At 42.4% G+C, this 18,286-nt stretch overlaps 1 protein-coding gene across 2 annotated transcripts in view; it reads left to right on the plus strand.

Annotated features, from left to right (window-relative positions):
* SLC44A3 (solute carrier family 44 member 3) overlaps positions 1 to 18,286 on the plus strand; it is a 100,485-nt gene that overhangs the window by 82,027 nt on the left and 172 nt on the right. For both annotated transcript variants that reach the window (XM_044238722.1, XM_044238723.1), the window contains 2 exons: positions 14,380 to 14,517; positions 16,899 to 17,135. In XM_044238722.1, coding sequence (XP_044094657.1) covers positions 14,380 to 14,517; positions 16,899 to 17,135 — 375 coding nt within the window. The remainder of the gene's footprint in view (positions 1 to 14,379; positions 14,518 to 16,898; positions 17,136 to 18,286) is intronic.

Raw genomic sequence — 18,286 nt, forward strand, 5'->3', positions numbered from 1 at the left:
TCTTTTCGGTTTCCCATATAACGTATTATGTCATCTGCAAAGAGAGAGAGTTTGACTTCTTTGCCAATATGAGTATCTTTTATTTCTTTTTGTTGTCTGATTGCTGCTGCTAGGACTTCAGTACTATGTTGAACAACTGGCAAGAGTGGGCATCCTTGTCATATTCCTGATCTCAATGGGAAGGTTCTCAGTTTGTACTCATTGAGAATGGTATTTGCTGTGGGTTTTTCATAGATGGATTTTATGAAGTTGAGGAACATCCTTTCTATCCCTATATTCTGAAGAGTTTTCATCAGGAACAGATGCTGTATTTTGTCAAATGCTTTTTATACATCAGTCAAGCTCATGTGGTTTTTCTCTCTTCTCTTATTGATTTGTTCTGTCACATTGATTGATTTGCAAATGTTGAACCACCCTTGCATTGCAGGGATAAATCCCACTTGGTCGTGGTGGATAATCTTTTTAATGTACTGTTGGATCCTAGAATCTTGAGAATATTGGCATCCCTATTCATCAGAGATATTGGTCTGAAATTCTCCTTTTTGGTGGAGTTTTTGCCTGGTTTGGGGATCAAGGTAATGCTGGCTTCATAGAAAAAGTCTGGAAGTTTTCCTTCTGTTTCTGCTTTTTTGAAACAGCTTCAGGAGAATGGGTATTATTTCTTCTTTGAATGTTGGTAGAATACCCCAGGGAAGCCATCAGGTCCTGGGCTCTTGTGTTTTGGGAGGTTTTTGATCACTGTTTCAATCTCATTACTAGTTATTGGTCTATTCAGGCTGTCAGTTTCTTCCTGATTCAGTCTTGGAAGTTTATAGGTTTCCAGGAATGCATCCATTTCTTCTGCGTTGCTTAACTTACTGGCATATAACTGTTGGTAATAATTTCTGGTGATTGTTTCTATTTCCTTGGTGTTAGTTGTGAGCTCTCCCCTTTCATTCATAATTTTATTAATTTGGGTCTTTTCTCTTTTATTTTGGATTAATCTTTCCAGTGGTTTATTGATCTTATTAATTCTTTTAAAGAACCAGCTTCTAGTTCCATTGATATGTTCTGCTGTATCTCTGGTTTCTAACTCATTGATCTCTGCTCTAATCTAATTTCCCTTCTTGTGTGTGGGGTAGGCTTAATTTGCTGTTGATTTTCCAGTTCTTTAAGGTATAAAGAGAGTTTGTATATTCAGGATTTTTCTTTTTTTTTCGTGAGGCTTGGATGGCTATGCATTTCCCCCTTAGGACCACCTTTGCTATATCCCTTAGGTTTGGGACTGATGTGTCTTCATTCTCACTGGCTTCCATGAATTGTTTAAGTTCTTTGATTTCCTGGTTGATCCAAGCATTCTTAAGCAGGATGGTCTTTAGCTTCCAAGTGTTTGAATTTCTTCCAAACTTTTTCTTGTGATTGAGTTCCAGTTTCAAAACACTGTGGTCTGAGAATATGCAGGGAATAATCTCAGTCTTTTGGTATTGGTTGAGACCTGATCTGTGACCCAGTATGTGGTCTGTTCTGGAGAAAGTTCCATGTGTGCTTGAGAAGAATGAGTATTCTGTTGTTTTAGGGTGGAATGTTCTATATGTATCTGTGATGTCCATCAGGTCCAATGTGTCATTCAAAACTTTTGTTTCTTTGCTGATTTTCTGCTTAGATTATCTGTCTGTTGCTGAGAGTGGCATGTTAAGATCCCCTACAATTAACGTATTCATATCAATATGTCTCTTTATTTTTATTAACAGTTGGTTTCTGTAGTTGGCCGCTCCCATGTTGGGGTCATAAATATTTACAATTGTTAGATCTTCTTGTTGGATAGACCCTTTAAGAATGGCGTAGTGGGGGCGCTTGGGTGGCTCAGTGGGTTAAAGCCTCTGCCTTCGGCTCAGGTCATGATCCCGGGGTTCTGGGATCGAGCCCCGCGTCGGGCTCTCTGCTCCGCAGGGAACCTGCTTTCTCCCCTCTCTCTCTCTGCCTGCCTCTCTGCCTACTTGTGATTTCTCTCTGTCAAATAAATAAAATCTTAAATAAAATAAAAGAAAAGAAAAGAATGGCGTAGTGTCCTTCTGAATCTCTGACTACAGTCTTTAGCTTAAAATTTAATTGGTCTGATAGAAGAATCACTGCCCCCAGCTTTCCTTTGGTGCCTGTTGGCATGAAAGATGGTTCTCCATCCCTTCACTTTCAGTCTAGATGTAATTTTAGGTTAAAAATGCATCATTTGTAGGGGCGTCTGGGTGGCTCAGTAGATTAAAACCTTTGCCTTCGGCTCAGGTCATGATCCCAGGGTCCTGGAATCAAGCCTCAGGTCGGGCTCTCTACTCAGCAGGGATCCTGCTTTCCTTCCTCTCTCTCTGCCTGTCTCTCTGCCTACTTGTGATCTCTGTCTGTCAAATAAAGAAATAATCTTTAAAAAACAAAACAAAAAAAAAATGTATCACTTGTAGACAGCTTATGGATGGGTCCTTTTTTTTTTAAGATTTTATTTATTTTTCTGACAGACAGAGATCACAAGTAGGAAGAGAAGCAGGCAGAGAGAGGGAGGAAGCAGGCTCCCCGCTGAGCAGAGAACCCAATGTAGGGCTCGATCCCAGGATCCTGGGATCATGACCTGAGCCGAAGGCAGAGCCTTAACCCACTGAGCCACCCAGGTGCCCCGGATGGGTCCTTTTTATCCAGTCTGCAATGCTGTGCCTTTTTATGGGAGCATTTAGGCTGTTCATGTTGAGAGTAATTATTGAAAGATACAGTTTTATTGTCATCATTTTGCCTGTGAGGACCTTGTTTCTATAGAGTGTCTCTGTAAATTTCTGTACTGTATCACTCTTGGGGTCTTTCTTCTTTTATAGAACCCCCCCTTAATATTCTTATAGTGCCAGCTTGGTGGTCACATACTCATTTTAACCTTGCCGTTCTTGGAAGCTCTTTATCTCACCATCCATTCTGAATGTCAGCCTTGCCAGATAAAGTATTCGTGGCTGCATGTTCTTCTCATTTAGTGCCTGAGTATGTCTTGCCAGCCCTTTCTGGCTTGCCAGGTTTCTGTGGACAGGCCTGCTGTTATTTTGATGTTCCTCCCTCTGTACATAAGGAATCTCTTCCTCCTAGCTCTCCCTAAGACATTTTCTCTATTTTATGATTTGCAAATTTCACAGTTACATGCCGGTGTCTCTCTACCCTCATTGATCTTGGGAGGTGTCCTCTCTGCCTCTAGGACACAAACATTTGTTCTAGTCCCCAGATTAGGGAAATTCTCAGCTAAGATTTTCTCAAGTCCTCTCTCTCTCTCTTTCTCTCTCTCTCTCTCTCTGTCTCTCTCTCCCTCTCTCTCTCTCTCCTCCCCCTCAGGGATACCAATAATTCTGACATTGGAATGTTTCATGGTGTCATTTATTTCTCTGATTCTGTTTTCATTGCTTCTAAGCTATTTGTTCCAGGCCTCTCCTGCTCCTTCTTTTTTGTCAATTTGTATTCTAGGTTACTAATTCAATCTTCTGCCTCATTTATCCTAGCTATTAGAGTATTTAGATTAGATTGGATCTCATTGATAGCATTTTTAAGTTCTGCCAGATCAGCTCTCACTTCTGCCCTTAGAGATTCTATGTTACCACTAATGATTTTCTCCAACCTAGCTATTGTCTGCATAATTGTTACCCTGAATTCTATTTCTGACATCTTGCTTATATCCATATCTAATGGTTCTGTGGCAGAGGGCACAGTCTGAATTTTCGCTCTGTTGGGGGTTCCTCCTCCTAGTCATTCTGGTGAGAGGTGGTTGAGGGGATATGTAGCTGAAAATACCAGCCATAATCCAGGCAGGGTGGATCCACTGATGATCCTCCGCCCCCGTAGAGATTCCAAAGTGTATAATCTTACATCTCAGTCTGATTTCATGGGTGTTCAGGGTGTTCTGGTAGATATTTAGCTCAATTCAGGGAACCAGTTGAAATAGGGTCCCTACCTCTCCACCATCTTGCCCTTGCTGCACCAAGCTGGGAATCTTTGTTTTCCATTCAAGACACAGAAATAGCCACTTGTTTGGGTGCTCTAAAGAAACATGCGCACTGAATGTTGTCTGGTAGTAAATTAAGAGGGTGAAGAGACTATCTCTTCTCTTGCGGAAGTATTAGCCTTCAGGATCCCCTGATTAATTTTCACAAGCAACAAAACATGCGACCTAATCTTTATTATATCCAGTCCTTTCCACATATTGTTAGGGTCTGCATATTAGCTTAGCATGTGTACCCCAAGTTCTGTCAGCACAGGCAAATATAAAAGCTCCAAGCAAGGACTTACCACGCTGAACATTTAGGTAATCCATCTTCTAGCTGCCTGACAAGGAAGCAGCTTCTATTGAGAAGAAGTATAAATTAGCTAATGCTGAAACTGCAGAAATTCTCAATCCATATCCTGTGTCTTGAGTGATGCTTCCCTCCTCCAGCTATTCATTCAAACATTAATTCTAGGTCTCTCTGTTGCACTCAGGGCTGAACCTTGTGGTAAAATACTAGTGGTGTAGTAACTGCAGGAAGCATCTATAATTTCCCTGTCAGAGTGGTTTTAATGCCCTCTTTCAGTGGGCATGATACATTAAAGAAAAGATAAATGGTTAGAGGCCCCCAAAAATCTGCGGAGTCAACACATGTGCAAGAAATTACCATTTTAGCCTTTAATCATTTTAGCGAAGAAGCAAAATCTATTTTTATTGCTCATGAACAGTAGCGTTCCATTGACCACAAGGTGGTGATCGGCAGGAAAAGGAAGGCCCTGCAAAACCTGTATTCTCCAGTATAGACTGGAAAGTACACTAAGAACCCCAGTTTAAAGGTGGGGAGTGGGTGGTGGGCTGGGGACAGAGCCTGAATGCAGAGAAAGCCACTGTGCTGTATATAGTTTGAGTGGCTGCAGAGAAAGGCTGGTACTGGGCCCTGGAATGTGGTCTAGGAAGCAAGTCCTGCCCTTCCTGGATCCCTGAGAGTGCAAGGGATCAAAGCCTAGGGATAAAGAAACAGTGTGTACTTTCCACACCTCCTCAGTGCTGAGAGAGTGGCCTGTGCTTCCCAGCAGTAAATGAGGTTGTCCTTGCTGATGTCAGGATGTGAATAGCTCCCCTTGACTACAGGCTTACTGTGTGCCTGGCGCTTTGCTGACTTTTATAGGGAGGATGTTCTTTAATCCTCCCAACACCCCCTTGCAGTAGGTGTCATAACTCACTTTATAGATGAGGAAATTGAAGTCAGAGAGAGGTTAAATCATTTGCCCAAGACTGACAGCCAGATAGTGGTAGAACTGGGCTTTAAACCCAGAGACTATCCAGCGACAGAGCCTGAGCCTACCTTAACCACTACGCTTTTAAATAGCATTTTGTCCTAATGAAAATTGATAGTGTAATGTCCAGAAAGTTAAAGGTGTGTGTGTGTTGGGGTGGAGGGGTCTGTCTGATTTACCAGGGATCTGGAGAATGGCCTTGATCCTGGTTTCCAGTCTGTAAAAAATGATGACACTATTCTTTACCCATCCACCCTACAAATGTATTTTCAGGATAATGAACTGGTCATCAGGGCTCTTAGAATCTTAAATGATTGAAGATGCTTAGTTAAGTAATGAGCAAATGAGTTTTCACATCCCTACTCAAGAATGAAGCCCCCACACTGGGGTCAGCTTTCTGCAATAACCAATTTGGGGTTTTATAAGCAAAATTCACATGCATTCTATCTAAATCGTGAACCAGAAGTTCTTTATGGAATATCATTAAGGCATTTCTGCAGGGAATTCATCTGACATCTGCAAGCAGAGTATCATGTGAGGGGAGGTGGGTACCCAGCCTTTGTCTTTGAAAACCAAACCTTGCTCTCTAGGTGGTCCTGGTGAAGAGGGAGTTTGGCAAATTAGTTCTACCCCTTTATTCTCCATCTCCTCTGTCATAAGGAGTAAGTAAGACCTGCACTCTGAGTAAGACCTGCATCACTGGGAGGTGGGTTATTGTAATAGGTTCCAAATTGGTTTCCTTACAATGTTTTTGAGTAGACGTAGGAAAAGATTCATTTGCATATTGTGAGATAAATACTTGTCCTTCTCCTAGGCTACGAGAAATGACAAAACCCAAGAGGGTAATATTACAGTGTATTTTCTCAGGGAAGTTATAAATTCTGTGTTGTAAACTACAGTACAAATAGCATTTTTAAAGGCTTTAAAGGGAAATATAAGAAATAGATGGTTTTGAAATTATGTAGTCATAAGAAAAAGATATTTTGGGAAAAAAAATGATCCAAGAAATCTTCCTGCATGAACATAAAAACACACAAATGCATACACTTGTCCTTTTTGACTTAGTGATCCCATTCCTGGAAACTTGTCCTTAAGAAATTATCCAAAAACCAGAAATGAAGATGTCCATTGCATAGTCGTTGGGGTTTTTTTTTTGTGTGTGTGGGTTTTTTTAAGATTTATTTCTTTTAGGGAGTATGTGCAAGTTGGGGGAGGGGGAGAGAATCTCAGGCAGACTCCCTGCTGAGTGCAGAGCCCCTCACAGGGCTGGATTCCACAACCCTGAGATCATGTCCTGAGCCAGAAATCAAGGGTCAGATGCTTAACCAACTGAGCCATGCAGGCACCCCTACATAGTTTTTATAATAGCAAAATATTTGAAAGTCTAGATATATCCTAGCTACACACACACACCCAGTATATACATATTAAAAATTAAAATTATAAATGCCGTGGAGCAACATAAAAATGCTTATTATTTAAAGGAAAAAAATCCAGGTGTGTAAAATGACACTGTGCCACTTAAGTTGTATATATTTTCATTTCTATACTTTCTGTTTGGTTTGCTTTTGACTCTGCCTCTTCTCTTTTCATACCAAGCTGTTCATTCCTTTGGTCACTATTCTTTCTGTTGTCTTAGCATCTTTTCTATTTTTTTAAGATTATTTATTTATTTTTTTTAATTTTACTTAATTTGATAGAGACAGCGAGAGAGGGAACACAAGCAGGGGGAGTGAGAGAGGGACAAGCAGGCTTCCTAATGAGCAGGGAACCTGATGCGGGGCTTGATCCCAGGACCCTGGGATCATGACCTGAGCCAAAGGCAGATGCTTAATGACTGAGCCACCCAGGCGCCCTATTTTTTTTTTACGATTTTTAATCTCGACACCTAACGTGGGGCTGAAACTCACAACCCCAAGATCAAGAGTTGCATGCTCGGAGGGGACAAGATGGCGGGGTACTAGGAAGAGGCGTCTTTTCAGCTGGTACCCCAAAGTGAGCTGATTACGTACCAAAGAACTCTGATCACCCATGAAATCAGCCTGAGATCAGAATTATACACGTCTGGATCTCTACAGGGGCAGAAGACGCCAGTGAGCAGGTAAAGCGGAATGGGAACAGCGGACTGATATCAGAAGATAAACAAAAGGGGGAGGGAGCCACCAGAGGCGACCGGTGCGAAAGTAATACCCCGATACGAGCGAGAGTGCCCTGCGTCTGGGGACCAGCATTAACTTGGAGACTGGTTGAAAGCACTCCAAAAGAGCACAGGATCGCAGGGTCAAATTGTGGGAATCGGGGCGGCTAGGGACAGGGGCTTAAGTCCCCGGTCCCAGACGGCCTCCCCGGCGCGGAGGCAGAGAGAGTGCGGCGGGGAAACCGGCTCCTGGTCCCTAAGCCGCCAGCGCGCCCCAGAGCGCGGGGGTTCCGGCTCCTGTGAGGGGATGGGAGCCGCGCTGGTCTGCAGAACGCGCGCTAGCCCTACCACAAAGCTTGAGATGCGCGCGCACGTCGCTCCAGCTCTCCTGGGTTTCTAAGGCCCTGGGGCGCTTCTTGACCCGGGCCATTGTTTCAAAGTCTAAGCCGGGCGCGCGCGAATCTCTTCCCCGGACAGAGGCGCGCAAAAGCCCAGCCTGCGGCTTACGGACCAGCGCCCCGTTCTCAGTGCCCCAGATGCGCGCCCGACCCACAGCCGCCTCTGAAAAGAGGTGCGCGCAAGCCGGGCACTCCCAGCCCCCGCCGGCGGCAAAATCTCAGTGTGCGATCGCTGCTTGGAACCTCTCTGGCGGTCAGGAGCTCCCAGACAGCCGCCACTGCCTTGGCTTTGGGGACAAGCAAAAGATCCTGCGCCCCCAGGGTCTTTAACTTGGAACCTGCACTGCCAGCGGCCAAGGGGGAATTTATTCAGCTTCTGCACCCAGACTGAGGCTTCTCTCTGAGACGGAGATCAGGAAGTGTTCCAGGGTGCACCTTGACTGCACCAGAGTTGATACATCCAGCTACATCTGTTCAGTCTTCTCCCACCAAAATGACTAGGAGGAGGAATGCCCAACAGAAGAAAAATACAGAGGATGGACCTTCTGCAACAGAGCTAACGGCTATCAACATAGACAATATGTCAGAAAGAGAATTCAGGCTAACAATTATCCAGGCAATAGCTAGGTTGGAGAAAGCCATGGATGACCAAACAGAATTGATTAGGGCCGAACTGAAAGCGACCAGACAGGATGTTCACAATGTTAGGGCGGAGCTTAAAGCTACCAGGGAGGAGGTCCACAATGCTCTCAATGAGTTCCAATCCAATCTAAACTCTCTCAAAGCTAGGGTAACTGAGACAGAAGATAGAATTAGTGATCTGGAAGACAAACAGATAGAGAGAAAGGATCAGGAGGAAGCCTGGAACAAACAGCTTAGATCCCACGAAAGCAGAATTAGGGAAATAAGTGATGCCATGAAGCGTTCCAACGTCAGAATTATTGGAATTCCTGAAGGGGAGGAGAAAGAAAGAAGTCTAGAAGATGTCGTGGAACAAGTCCTTCATGAAAACTTTCCGAATCTCGCGAATGAAACCAGCGTTCATGTACTAGAGGCTGAACGGTCTCCACCCAAGATTATACACTCCAAAAAAACATCACGACACCTGATAGTCAAATTGAGAAATTATAATTGTAGGTATAATCTCTTGAAAGCTGCCAGGGCAAAGAGGCTCCTTACTTACAGAGGGAAGCCCATCAGAATAACGTCAGACCTGTCCACAGAGACCTGGCAAGCCAGAAGAGGCTGGCAAGATATATTCAGGGCACTAAATGAGAAGAACATGCAGCCAAGAATACTTTATCCAGCAAGACTGACATTCAAAATGGATGGAGAGATAAAGAGTTTCCAAGACCGGCAAGGCTTAAAAGACTATGCAACCACCAAGCCGATACTGCAGGAAATATTAAGGGGGGTGCTATAAAAGAGGAAAAATCCAAAGAATAGCATTGAACAGAAATATAGAGACAGTCTACAGAAAGAAAGACTTCAAAGGTAACTCGATGTCAATAAAAACGTATCTATCAATAATCACTCTCAATGTGAATGGCCTAAATGCACCCATAAAACGGCACAGGGTTGCAGATTGGATAAAACGACAGGACCCATCCATATGCTGTCTACAAGAGACCCATTTTGAACCTAAAGATACACGCAGACTGAAAGTGAAGGGGTGGAGAAGCATCTTTCATGCCAATGGGACTCAAAAGAAGGCTGGGGTAGTGATTCTCATATCAGATAAATTAGACTTCAAACTAAAGACTGTACTCAGAGATACAGAAGGACACTACATAATCCTTAAAGGGACTATCCACCAAGATGATCTAACAATTGTAAATATCTATGCTCCCAATATGGGAGCAGCCAATTACTTAAGAAAACTGTTAATCAAGATAAAGAGTCATATTGATATGAATACACTAATCGTAGGTGATCTTAACACGCCTCTTTCAGAATTAGACAGATCATCGAAGCAGAAAATCAATAAAGAAACAAGAGCATTGAATGACACATTGGACCAGATGGACCTCATAGATATATACAGAACATTCCACCCTAAAACAGCAGAATACTCATTCTTCTCAAGTGCACACGGAACCTTCTCCAGAATAGACCACATACTGGGTCACAAATCAGGACTCAGCCGATACCAAAGGACTAAGATTATTCCCTGCATATTATCAGATCACAATGCTTTGAAACTGGAGCTCAATCACAAGGAAAAGTTCCGAAGGAACTCAAACACCTGGAAGCTAAAGACCACCTTGCTTAAGAATGCTTGGATCAACCAGGAGATCAAAGAAGAACTGAAACAATTCATGGAAACCAATGAGAATGAAGACACTTCGGTCCAAAACCTATGGGATACAGCAAAGGCGGTCCTAAGGGGAAAATATATAGCCATCCAAGCCTTGCTCAAAAAAATTGAAAAATCCAGAACACACCAGCTGTCTCTACACCTTAAAGAACTGGAGGATCAACAACAAATCAAACCAACTCCACACATAAGAAGGGAAATCATCAAGATTAGAGCTGAGATCAATGAGGGAGAAACCAGAGATACAGTAGAACGTATCAATGAAACTAGAAGCTGGTTTTTTGAAAGAATCAATAAGATCGATAAGCCACTGGCTACACTAATCCAAAAGAAAAGAGAGAAAGCCCAAATTCATAAAATTATGAATGAAAAGGGAGAGATCACAACTAACACCAAGGAAGTAGAAACAATCATCAGAAGTTATTACGAACAGTTATATGCCAATAAGCTTAGCAACCTAGATGAAATGGATGCATTCCTGGAAAAATATAAACTACCAAAATTGAACCAGGAAGAAATCGACAACCTGAATAGACCGATATCTAATAACGAGATTGAAGCAGTGATCAAAAATCTCCCAAAAAACAAGAGCCCAGGACCTGACGGGTTCCCTGGGGAATTCTACCAAACCTTCCAAGAAGAAATAACACCTATTCTCCTGAAGCTGTTTCAAAAAATTGAAGCAGAAGGAAAACTTCCAGACTCTTTCTATGAAGCCAGCATTACCCTGATCCCCAAACCAGGCAAGGACCATACCAAAAAGGAGAATTTCAGACCAATATCACTGATGAATATGGATGCTAAGATTCTCAACAAGATCCTAGCCAACAGGATCCAACAACACATTAAAAAGATTATCCACCATGATCAGGTGGGATTCATCCCTGGGCTACAAGGATGGTTCAACATTTGTAAATCAATCAATGTGATACAACAAATTAATAGGAGAAGAGAGAAGAACCACATGGTCCTCTCAATTGATGCAGAAAAAGCATTTGACAAAATCCAACATCCGTTCCTGATTAAAACGCTTCAAAGTATAGGGATAGAGGGAACATTCCTGAACCTCATCAAATCTATCTATGAAAGACCCACAGCAAATATCATCCTCAATGGGAAAAAGCTTGCAGCCTTCCCGTTGAGATCAGGAACAAGACAAGGATGCCCACTTTCACCACTCTTATTCAACATAGTATTAGAAGTCCTAGCAACAGCAATCAGACAACAGAGAGAAATAAAAGGTATCCAAATTGGTAATGAAGAAGTCAAACTCTCTCTCTTCGCAGATGACATGATTCTTTATATGGAAAACCCAAAAGACTCCACCCCCAAACTACTAGAACTCATACAGCAATTCAGCAGCGTGGCAGGATACAAAGTCAATGTGCAGAAATCAGTGGCTTTCTTATACACTAACAATGAAAATACAGAAAGGGAAATTAGAGAATCGATTCCATTTACTATAGCACCAAGAACCATAAGATACCTGGGAATAAACCTAACTAAAGAGGTAAAGGATCTATACTTGAGGAACTATAGAACACTCATGAAAGAAATTGAAGAAGACACAAAAAGATGGAAGACCATTCCATGCTCTTGGATCGGAAGAATAAACATTGTTAAAATGTCTATACTGCCTAGAGCAATCTATACTTTTAATGCCATTCCGATCAAAATTCCACCGGCATTCTTCAAAGAGCTGGAGCAAATAATCCTAAAATTTGTATGGAATCAGAAGAGACCCCGAATCGCTAAGGAAATGTTGAAAAACAAAAATAAAGCTGGCGGCATCACCTTACCTGATTTCAAGCTTTATTACAAAGCTGTGATCACCAAGACAGCATGGTACTGGCATAAAAACAGACACATAGACCAGTGGAACAGAGTAGAGAGCCCAGATATGGACCCTCAACTCTATGGTCAATTAATCTTCGACAAAACAGGAAAAAATATACAGTGGAAAAAAGAGAGTCTCTTCAATAAATGGTGCTGGGAAAACTGGACAGCTATATGTAGAAGAATGAAACTCGACCATTCTCTTACACCGTACACAAAGATCAACTCAAAATGGATAAAAGACCTCAACGTGAGACAGGAATCTATCAGAATCTTAGAGGAGAACATAGGCAGTAATCTCTTCGATATCAGCCACAGCAACTTCTTTCAAGATACGTCTCCAAAGGCAAAGGAAACAAAAGCGAAAATAAACTTCTGGGACTTCATCAAAATCAAAAGCTTCTGCACAGCAAAGGAAACAGTCAAAAAAACAAAGAGGCAACCCACGGAATGGGAGAAGATATTTGCAAATGACAGTACAGACAAAAGGTTGATATCCAGGATCTATAATGAACTCCTCAAACTCAACCCACACGAAACAGACAAACACATCAAAAAATGGGCAGAAGATATGAACAGACACTTCTCCAATAAAGACATACAAATGGCTATCAGACACATGAAAAAATGCTCATCATCATTAGCCCTCAGGGAGATTCAAATTAAAACCACATTGAGATATCACCTTACACCAGTTAGAATGGCCAAAATTAACAAAACAGGAAACAACATGTGTTGGAGAGGATGTGGAGAAAGGGGAACCCTCTTACACTGTTGGTGGGAATGCAAGTTGGTGCAGCCTCTTTGGAGAACAGTGTGGAGATTCCTCAAGAAATTAAAAATAGAGCTTCCCTACGACCCTGCAATTGCACTCCTGGGTATTTACCCCAAAGATACAGATGTCGTGAAAAGAAGGGCCATCTGTACCCCAATGTTTATAGCAGCAATGGCCACAGTCGCCAAACTATGGAAAGAACCAAGATGCCCTTCAACGGATGAATGGATAAGGAAGATGTGGTCCATATACACTATGGAGTATTATGCCTCCATCAGAAAGGACGAATATCCAACTTTTGTAGCAACATGGACGGGACTGGAAGAGATTATGCTGAGTGAAATCAGTCAAGCAGAGAGAGTCAATTATCATATGGTTTCACTCATTTGTGGAGCATAACCAATAGCATGGAGGACAAGGGGGGTTAGAGAGTAGTAGGGAATTTGGGTAAATTGGAAGGGGAGGTGAACCATGAGAGACTATGGACTCTGAAAAACAGTCTGAGGGGTTTGAAGTGGCGGGGGGGGGTGGGAGGTTGGGGTACCAGGTGGTGGGTATTATAGAGGGCACAGCTTGCATGGAGCACTGGGTGTGGTGAAAAAATAATGAATACTGTTTTTCTGAAAATAAATAAATTCGGAGAAAAAAAAAAAAAAAGAGTTGCATGCTCTACCTATAAGGCAGACCGGTGTTTATGCTAGCATTTAAACGTACTTTCTGGAATACTTTCAGATTGTTCTCAGGGTACAGATCTCTTGTCTGTTGTGATGTTCTTTTCCATGGGCCATTGGAAGTTTCCCTAGGAGCATTACTTTGTTTTCTTCAGGGGTGTCTGTGGGACTCCACCATTCCCTGGCTTACGAGAAAGTGGTTTTGCTTTGCTCCTGCCCAGACTCTAGTAATTTCAGTGACCCCAGGCAGATCCCGTATTTCTCTACCACTTTCTCGGGTTGGTTGGTTGAGTCTGAATTTATGCTGGCAGTTCAGTTCCCTAGCAAAGAGCCTGTATATTGTTTCTTACCCTAAGGGGTTAAGTCCCCAGTCCCTACCTCTAAAGGATTTTTCTGATTTCCTGCCCATGGAGCCTGTGGATTTGGCTCTCATTAACTGCTAGGGTCTGCTTTGTTTCTAGCCCCTAAACTTCCTCCTCTGTCCTCAAACTCTGCATTTTAAAAAAAATTATTATTATTATTATTATTATTATTATTAATTTGACAGACAGAATCACAAGTAGGCAGAGAGAGGGGGAGGCAGGCTCCCTGCCCAGCAGAGAGCTGGATGCGGGGCTCAATCCCAGGACCCTGGGATCATGACCTGAGCAAAAAGCAGCTTTAACCCCCCTGAGCCACCCAGGCATCCAAACTCTGCATTTAAAAAAAAAAAAGAAAAAAGTTTACGCTTTACCCATCGTTTCCTTGTATTTGTAGTGAGATGTCCCATCTACCATAGCGGCCAGAAATACTTGTTTATTTTTTCCCTTTACTGGATGGAAATATATGTGTATATAATCAGGAAGGGGACTTTGCAAATGAAATGATTTGTTACAGGTAGAGATGGTGGGTGTATAGTAATCATTTTTCTCTATTTTGCAAATAAGTCTGTGTTGTCATTATATTATCTCTGAAACAAGGCAGGAATCCTCATCTTTTGTCTTTTGTTTCAGAATGCATACACCACAACTGCCATTAATGGAACAGATTTTTGCACATCAGCACAAGGTGCACTCCAACTCTTGTCCAAGAAGTCAAGTCATTTAACATCTGTTCAATGCTTTGGAGACTTCATCATTTTTCTAGGAAAGGTGAGATGTCTTCACTAAAATAATAAATAAAGGAACTTGGAATCCAAACATTAAGCCCTACAGCAAGGTTCAGAAAGAGAAGGAATGTTTCTTGAGTGCTTGCTCTCTGGTGGCTGCTGGGCTTCATTCTGTCATTCAATCCTTCCTCCTGTGAGGCACCTTATTTTGCAAATGAGAAATCTAAGGTTTAATAACTTGTTTGAGATCCCTCAATACGGAGTCAGGATTTGAATCTTAGCTATGCCCAATTCTCTGTAACGTTTGGAGTCCCATTTTTTCAGATCTAAAATGAAAATGCAACTAGCCTCATAAAGTGGATGTATTCCCTGGGTTGTGATAAAATAAATGGAAATAGTATTGGAGCCGAATAAAAGGTCTGTATTATTTAAGGGCGTTAAGTCCATAAATAGAAAGACAGAAGAAAAAAAAAAAAAAAGAAAGAAAGACAGGTTGTCAATGTCCTAGGTGGAGCCAGTGGTGTATCTCCACTGCCATCTGAATAGTATTTTTCAAGGATAGTGTGTAGTCTTTTTTTTTTTTTTTAAAGATTTTATTTATTTATTTGATAGAGAGAGAGATCACAAGTAGGCAGAGAGGCAGGCAGAGAGAGAGAGGAGGAAGCAGGCTCCCCGCCTAGCAGAGAGCCCGACGCGGGACTCAATCCCAGGACCCTGAAATCACGACCCGAGCCGAAGGCAGCGGCCTAACCAACTGAGCCACCCAGACGCCCCAGTGTGTAGTCTTGTATGCAGTGTGGTGAATGAACATCTTAGTGCATGTCATGGTGTGAAGGACAAGCCCTGAACTTGGGGTCTTTGGCAACTCCAAACCTGTCTTTATATCTGAAAAAAGGTAACAACACATGGCCTTTCTAGGTTGTTGGGAAGAGTAACTGAAATCTTGATGAAAGGGGTATGATAGCCCCTCATGACCATGCTTCAAGTTGAAGGTTCTTTACACTGTGCCACATGGTGTGTCCCTTTCCATGTGGCTGTCACCCACTAGGCCTAATTCCACACACCCGTTTGCCTGATCCCACTTCCACTTGTTGCCTGCCCTTCAGATTCTTGACCACAGACCTCATGTCCTTCCTGCCACATCTTCACTATTCCAAGCTGGACATGAGGGCTTCTTCCAACCATTCATCCTCAAGGAGTTGAATGCTGAGGCTTTCAGTGGTGCCCCAAAGCAAACAAGATCCTGATCTCTGGTTGTGACCTGACCAAAGTCAGTAAGGACTCCTGGTTCATTTAGCATTTTGTGCCTCTGTGCCAAGGACTTGAATGCTGAGGCTTTCAGTGGTGCCCCAAAGCAAACAAGATCCTGATTTCTGGTTGTGACCTGGCCAAGGTCAGTAAGGACTCCTGGCTCATTTAGCATTTTGTGCCTCTGTGCCCTTTGGTACAGGTCCCTGGTGCATTACTGTCAGAGTTAACTGTCAGTAACAAGTTGTAACATGTTTAGATTTCACAGGTATATGTTAATTGCACATATATTGTAAAGGCTCAGCTGGGCCCCAGAGATTTTTCATGCAACGGTAGCTCCAGAAGCACAAACTGATTATGCGCTTCAAAACAGCCTAAATAATCTATGTGGTTGTATTTAAATGGGTAATATTGTTTGTTAGTTTGGTAAGATTGCAGGTGATATGTTGTCTAATAACCACTTCCACAAAAACTTTTTAAGTGTTTGTAAGTCTGTCTAAAAGACTTATCTTTTATTTTAGGCAATAATGCTCTTTCCTGTATTTCTTGATGAAGTGGCATTCACACATTCATGTCCATCTTTTTGGCTATCCAAGGGCAATGGGGATTCCAGATGGACTCCATTTTATCTGTTCAAGAATCGGGTACATATGGGTCTGTAAGTCTGACCTGGAAAATAATTACATAAGGCAAAAGCCTGGATTAATCCTATTATCTCCCCACACCAGCACTGGAATTCCACTTTAATCCCTATGGTAAAAACAATCATGTATTAAACGACAGGATATCCACCCAATGAATTGTTGCACCATTATTTTAAAATGGCACTTATTACCAAGTTTTTAAATGAAGACGCTTATGGGGGTATCAAGTGAAAAAACTGAAAATTTTGAAGTATCATTACATCTACATAAATACAACAACTAGGCACAGATGAAGTAAAGACATCTACTCTCTTCCCCCTCCTCTGCTGGGCCTTCATTTGGTATCATCACGGCTCTTCTTTTTTTTAATTTCACTGTTACCACATTTTCTAACAGTTGTTCTTTGTAATAGGGCACAAACATACTCATACAGATATATATGAAATTATCACTCGTAACTGACAAAAATCATTTCTCTAATATTCTAACCATCTGATTTATAAAGATTTTCCACAAACTGTTCTTTGGACAGGTGTTGGTGGTGTGTTTCACTGTTTTTGGAGGACTGATGGCATTTAACTACAACCGTGCACTCCAGGTGTGGGCGATCCCTCTGCTGCTCGTTGCTTTTTTTGCCTACTTTGTAGCCCAGAGTTTTTTATCTGTGTTTGAAACTGTGCTGGATGCCCTCTTTCTGTGTTTTGCTGTTGACCTGGAAACAAATGATGGATCGTCAGAAAAACCCTACTTTATGGACCAAGAGTTTCTGGTAAGCAAACATTTCACTTGCTATTGCCATCTCAATCCTCAAAATCTCCAAATGTGTAGAAGACTCGCACATAAAGACTAGCCCCATTTTCTCTTCCAGGGGCTCTGTGGCCTGACCAGAGTTTTGGAGGTTCAGATTGTTTCCTGAGGCTGAACCAACTTGCCTTATTGAATCCTTCTCCCTGGAGAGAAGTGAAGCTGAATGAGGACTATGGACCACATGGCCTTGGGCAGGCTTTCTGGACACAGTGGGCCAAGTCCCTTTGGTGCTACAAGCTTCGTCTGGCCTGTTGGGTGGCCTGGAAGTTTAACAGTTGATCTTTTTCCAAAGGTTTCTTGCCTCCTCAAGCATCATGCCACCCCTCTGTGTTTTAGGGGACACACGTGGCACCCTCTGTGCCAGTATCCACAGATCTGTGGTCCTCAGGCCCCTTTTTAACCGAGGCCCACCCAGGAAAAGCCGCACCCTGTCAAGTCCCACACCGCTTCTATCTGGAAAGAGCAGGCAGCTATTTCCAACACAGTCATTGCTTATTTGTCTTATCAGGTGTAGACAGGGATATTTTAACAACTGAATGAAACAACTGAATGAAGCCCGTGTGTTGTCTGGGTCAAGTGATGTTTTTAGTCATTTTCTTCCACTCTGGTGCCATAAAAGATTTTAAAGCCCTTTTGCTTTTTTTGAGATTTTAAGTAATCTCTCTACCCAGCATGGGGCTCAAACCCACAACCCCAAGATCAAGAGTTACGTGTTCCACCAACTGAGCCAGCCAGGTGCCCCAAAGTCCTTTGGCTTTTAAGCAACATCCAGAGCACTCCTTGGGTCAGCCAGGTCCTGACATTTAACAAGCACTTCTTGGGTTTTAAAGTTAAATGTATTCTCACCCTCCTCCATATAAGACCTAAAAATACAATGGCACTTTAGTTGTCTGTACCCTAAGGAAATGGTTTCTGATGGTGGCAGGAAGCTAACTGATGTTTCTTTCTCCAACTTGTACTTTCCTGATTAAAAATCCACTTGGACATCTATCCCCCAAAATATTTTAATTCAACAGGGGAAACTTTTAAGGCTGAAATTCCCCTAAACAATATGGTCAAGTGTTTGCCAAAAGTGAGGAAATGTAACACTGGTCTCACTCATTCTTTCGTTTT

This window comes from Neovison vison, chromosome 2, assembly GCF_020171115.1.
Source record: "Neovison vison isolate M4711 chromosome 2, ASM_NN_V1, whole genome shotgun sequence".
Lineage (NCBI taxonomy): Eukaryota > Metazoa > Chordata > Mammalia > Carnivora > Mustelidae > Neogale > Neogale vison.